The 4,136-nt window shown below is 38.3% G+C and overlaps 1 protein-coding gene across 1 annotated transcript; it reads right to left on the bottom strand.

The window, feature by feature from the left end:
- Window positions 1–1,351: 1,351 nt before the first annotated feature.
- On the bottom strand, window positions 1,352–2,669 carry LOC105121658 (ethylene-responsive transcription factor ERF086). Its single transcript, XM_011020389.1, has one exon. It carries the CDS (start codon window positions 2,551–2,553, stop codon window positions 1,531–1,533), a length of 1,023 nt encoding a protein of 340 aa, XP_011018691.1. The 5' UTR covers window positions 2,554–2,669; the 3' UTR covers window positions 1,352–1,530.
- Between the last annotated feature and the right edge of the window lie 1,467 nt (window positions 2,670–4,136).

Below are 4,136 nucleotides of genomic sequence, written 5' to 3' on the forward strand. Positions count from 1 at the left end.
TTTTACATGTGCTTTATTTTATGTATGCCATATCTGGTAAAATTTTGTTAGAGAAGAAAGATTATATGAGTATAGCTTTATAAATGATGGTTTCTGGAAAATTTGTTGGCCTGCACGGGCGCGGTTACTTTTGAGGGAGTAAAAGGCCTTGTATCGTAGTTACGCAGATTTTAGAGGATTATTGTGTTGATCATTTAGCAAGCACACAAGCTTTTCGAGATATGGTCTCTCCACCTCGAGTGGCATGTACTTGTCTCTAAACTTGGTTTTTCTGATCACTGTATCTACCCGCGTGGTTTCCTCAATTCTGCATTTTTTGAAATCCTTTCGGCCATTATTGATCGAGTGAAAAACTTTTCTTGCTTGTGAGCTCTACTAATGGCCAATTGGAGACTTTCTAACTGGGATTACGATAGACGGGTGATCTTCTTCTTCCCTGGCAATTTCTTCATGGACTATCGGGTCCATTTTTCTTGCAGCTCCTTTATAATGAGCTTCCTCTTCAAGGTTTTTGGATCAGAGCAATGAGGCTGCATGCATTCTAGTTTGGGGATGTTCTTCAAAATGCAAAAGTTATCATCTAGTAGCTTCAGCCGTCACAAGCTGTACAAAAGCTTCTAAATGAACCAAAACCAGAATCTGGGGTGAGCTAAAATGCGAAAAACAAGGTCTAAGTCAGCAATAATTCAACTTCTTTGGACCACTAATATGAAGTGCTACAATAATGTAGGGCAGGTCACTTCTCATAGATGAACCTATCTAGTTTTTGTCCGTCTTGTCAGTTTTTGCAGCATTGCTCCCGCCCCTCTCTCGATAATTGGACTTTTTAGGGGCTGGGACCAAAGGCACAAGAAAGCCCTGAATGCTAGAAAGCTGGGAGAATGGGCCTATCCAACTCCTCCTAGCCGTCCCACATTGAAGAAGCTAAGATTGTACGGACAGCTACTGCACAAACACTGGAGTTGTGAATACTCTTACACCTTGTATTATAGAGTAGAGAACTGCAATTAAGTTGTTTACTGTTATGTACAAGCATTTAATAGAAAGGATTTATGAGCTGTTAATGAATCATGAATTTGTTGTGCTCGCATGCACTAATCCATGGCATGTGATCTTAGTACTGTCTAAAAAAGATTAGGCAAAGAGCCGCGATGGCAGGCATCAGGCACTCAGTATTTGCACTTAATAATGAAGCACCAAAAGGTGTTTGGTCATGCTATTCATTAAATCCCTACAAAAGCAAGGGAGAGAGCTGCTATAGTCCAGGTTTTCAGGCTCTATAGTCCCGCTTTTTGCACCATAAAATAGAATTAATAATTAGCTAACTAGATTAATTAAGACTTTTAATTAAACAACATTGGATTAAAAGTGGTAATTAAGAGGAACAGGATGGACATTCCAAATCTCTTTCTTGCTCGAATGTGAAAACATTTAGGGTAATTACAGTAAAAGGATTTGCAGGTAATGAAAAACACAGATATCATGACTTGTAGAATTCTTGATACGTGCATGCAGCTTAATTAGCAGTGCTCAAAAGAGTGAATATCCAAAGTTAACTGCATCGCCATAAGCTGGATATGATAACGAAGAGCTAGACACTGAAGACGTAGCTTGGGGCGTTAAGCCATAAGTAGGAGGATTGTCGATGCTATACAAGGTATCCATGCATACATTTTCCACCATTAATGGGTTGTTCATCATTGCTGAGAGGTCACCGGAATTGCCATCCCATGACAGTTGGTCCCCCCAAAATCCAGGGTTGAGCTCATCAAAACCAGGAAAGTTATCAGGAGTATATGCCTTGGTTGGCACATTTGTGATTTCGAGAGGAGGGGCATACTTGTTACATTGGGAATGATCTTCAAGGGAAGTTGTGGCCATGGAGCAAGAGTATTGATCATTTGAAGCATTGGATTTGGTGGTTTTACTAGAGGGGCTTGAGGGTGGTGGCCTCAAGCAGTTATCAGGAACAATGCAGCCCAAGTAACCCGAGTTAGAATCTTCATTCGAGAAAAAGAAACTGTTAGTTTCATGAGCTGATCCATCAGAAGATTCAGCGTATGTATCGCTACTTGATTGGTTTGGGATCATATTCTGACAAGTTTCAAGCTTAACAGGACTGCTCTGATTGGTTGGCTGTTTAATCTGAGTGTTAGTGAGGAACTGTGATTGTGGCAAGAAGGCTTGAATGTCAAATGGAGTAAGAAGTGAGTGAAGGGTTGTGTTATCAGAGTAATTGAAGTTGGTTCTTGCTTGGGTGCCCTTCATGGAAAGGGCAGCCCTATCATAAGCTAGAGCTGCTTCATGGGCAGTATCAAAAGTGCCAAGCCAGTGCCTTTCTTTTGTCGTCGGGTCTCTAATCTCAGCAGCATATCTGCCCCAAGGTCTCCTCCTAACTCCAAGAAACCTTCCTGGTTCTGCTTGCTTTCTTCTGCCTCTCCTCTCACCAGTTTGAGGCGGGGTCGTGTTTCTCTGAAGGAGAGCAAAGCCTGCATGGATGTTAAGGGTGTCATATCCTTCCAAGGGTTTATCGAAGGTTTTGGATGTGGACATTGCTACAATTAGTGATCAGAGCCTACTCAAGGAACGGGAAGAGAGGAGACAATGATGTGAAGGAGAAGGCTATAGGGTAGAAGGGTGAGTGAATAAAGTTGGGAGGAGAAGTGAGAGTTCAGATTTTGTGTTGTAGTGAGTGAGCTGGTAGGGGATGATGCCTTTTAAAGACCTCCGATTTGGGCATGAAGAGAAGGAAAGGGACACTGTGGATGTCATTCTTTGGAAGACCATGCCCTCCTTTCCACCTACATTTAAAACCTTCCCTCTTTTTAATTTTTAGTAGCTAGAACATGAAGATTCTCTAGTCTAACTTAGTTACCAAAAGGGGAGGACAGGATAGGTGTAGTTTGCCCTTCAACTCTTGTGGTTGGAAACTACAACTTTTGTGGACCCATGTTGAAATCCGGCTCAAAGATTAGATCAATCCGCTCAACCTGTAATCAATTTTCGAGTCAAGTTTTACAACAATATTGTGAGATATTAAAAAATTCTAGAATACTTTTAAAAAATTGAATAATTGCAGGTTTATAATTCCTATTGCTACTAAATTTACATTATTTCTGCTTAATGAATCACTTTTATAATTAATCAAAATCGAAAATTATGAGCCTGAAGAAGATTAAATACCACGCTAGTGTCGTCCATAAACAATGCACACCCGAGAGTGGCAGATGTTGATATTAATTCTCTGCGAAGGAAGTGGAGAGGGGAGATCATGGCACTAAAATATATGATTAAATTTTGATGGATTTTTATTTGAGGAGGGAAAAACTATCATCTCATTTGACATCTAATTGTTTTACTAAAAAGGTATTTTTGAGGTAAACATTACACCAGGTAAATGCAAGCAATGCCACTTTGTTAAGCACAAGATAATGCTAAACTTAAATATTTTTTAAAAAATCACGTGCAAGCCAAGTAGCTAGCTCACTAGACTGTCTACAAGAAAATTGGCACTCTATTATAGCTACTTGAGCTGGGCAACATTATTGCATTCATTATGTCAAAACAATATCTTAATGGAAGGAAACATATGGGAATGTCAAACAAATAAGAATTAAAATTAAAAAAAAATGATTTTAAGTGATTGAATTAAGCATCTCTTGCAAGTATATAATTCATCTTAGTTTTCCCCTTTTCTTACCCCACTACCAAGTTCTTAAACTTAGCTTAGCACAAAACATAGGTTATAGATTAGGCGAGTTGATGTAAATTAATTTAAAACAATATATTTTATATTATTTTTTTGAGTTAAACCAGGTTTTAACTATATTAATAAAATCATTCTAGATTGGGTTGAGTCATTAAATTGACCTACTAAATTAGATTGGGTTTAATAACAATGAAATAATGCAGTGGTTTTGCTTATTACACAGGATTCTAATATCCTAGATAATATCAAATATTTGAATTTGAAGAGCTATCATCAATATTAAACCTTAATTATATTGGCTACATAAGCACATGTGAATCCGCAGTTTATGCAAAATAAATCAAAGAAGTTACATGTAAGTTCTTGTCTGCATCATGATTTTTCAAAGGGAGCAGTTAAAATGATCTCAACTAAGCAGAAATTGTAG

The sequence above is a fragment of the Populus euphratica genome, unplaced genomic scaffold, assembly GCF_000495115.2.
Source record: "Populus euphratica unplaced genomic scaffold, PopEup_1.0 scaffold25.1, whole genome shotgun sequence".
In the NCBI taxonomy this organism is placed as follows: Eukaryota; Viridiplantae; Streptophyta; class Magnoliopsida; order Malpighiales; family Salicaceae; genus Populus; species Populus euphratica.

Excerpts from the sequence above, each read along its gene's own strand:
- LOC105121658 (XM_011020389.1), bottom strand. The coding sequence starts at position 2,553 with ATGTCCACATCCAAAACCTTCGATAAACCCTTGGAAGGATATGACACC.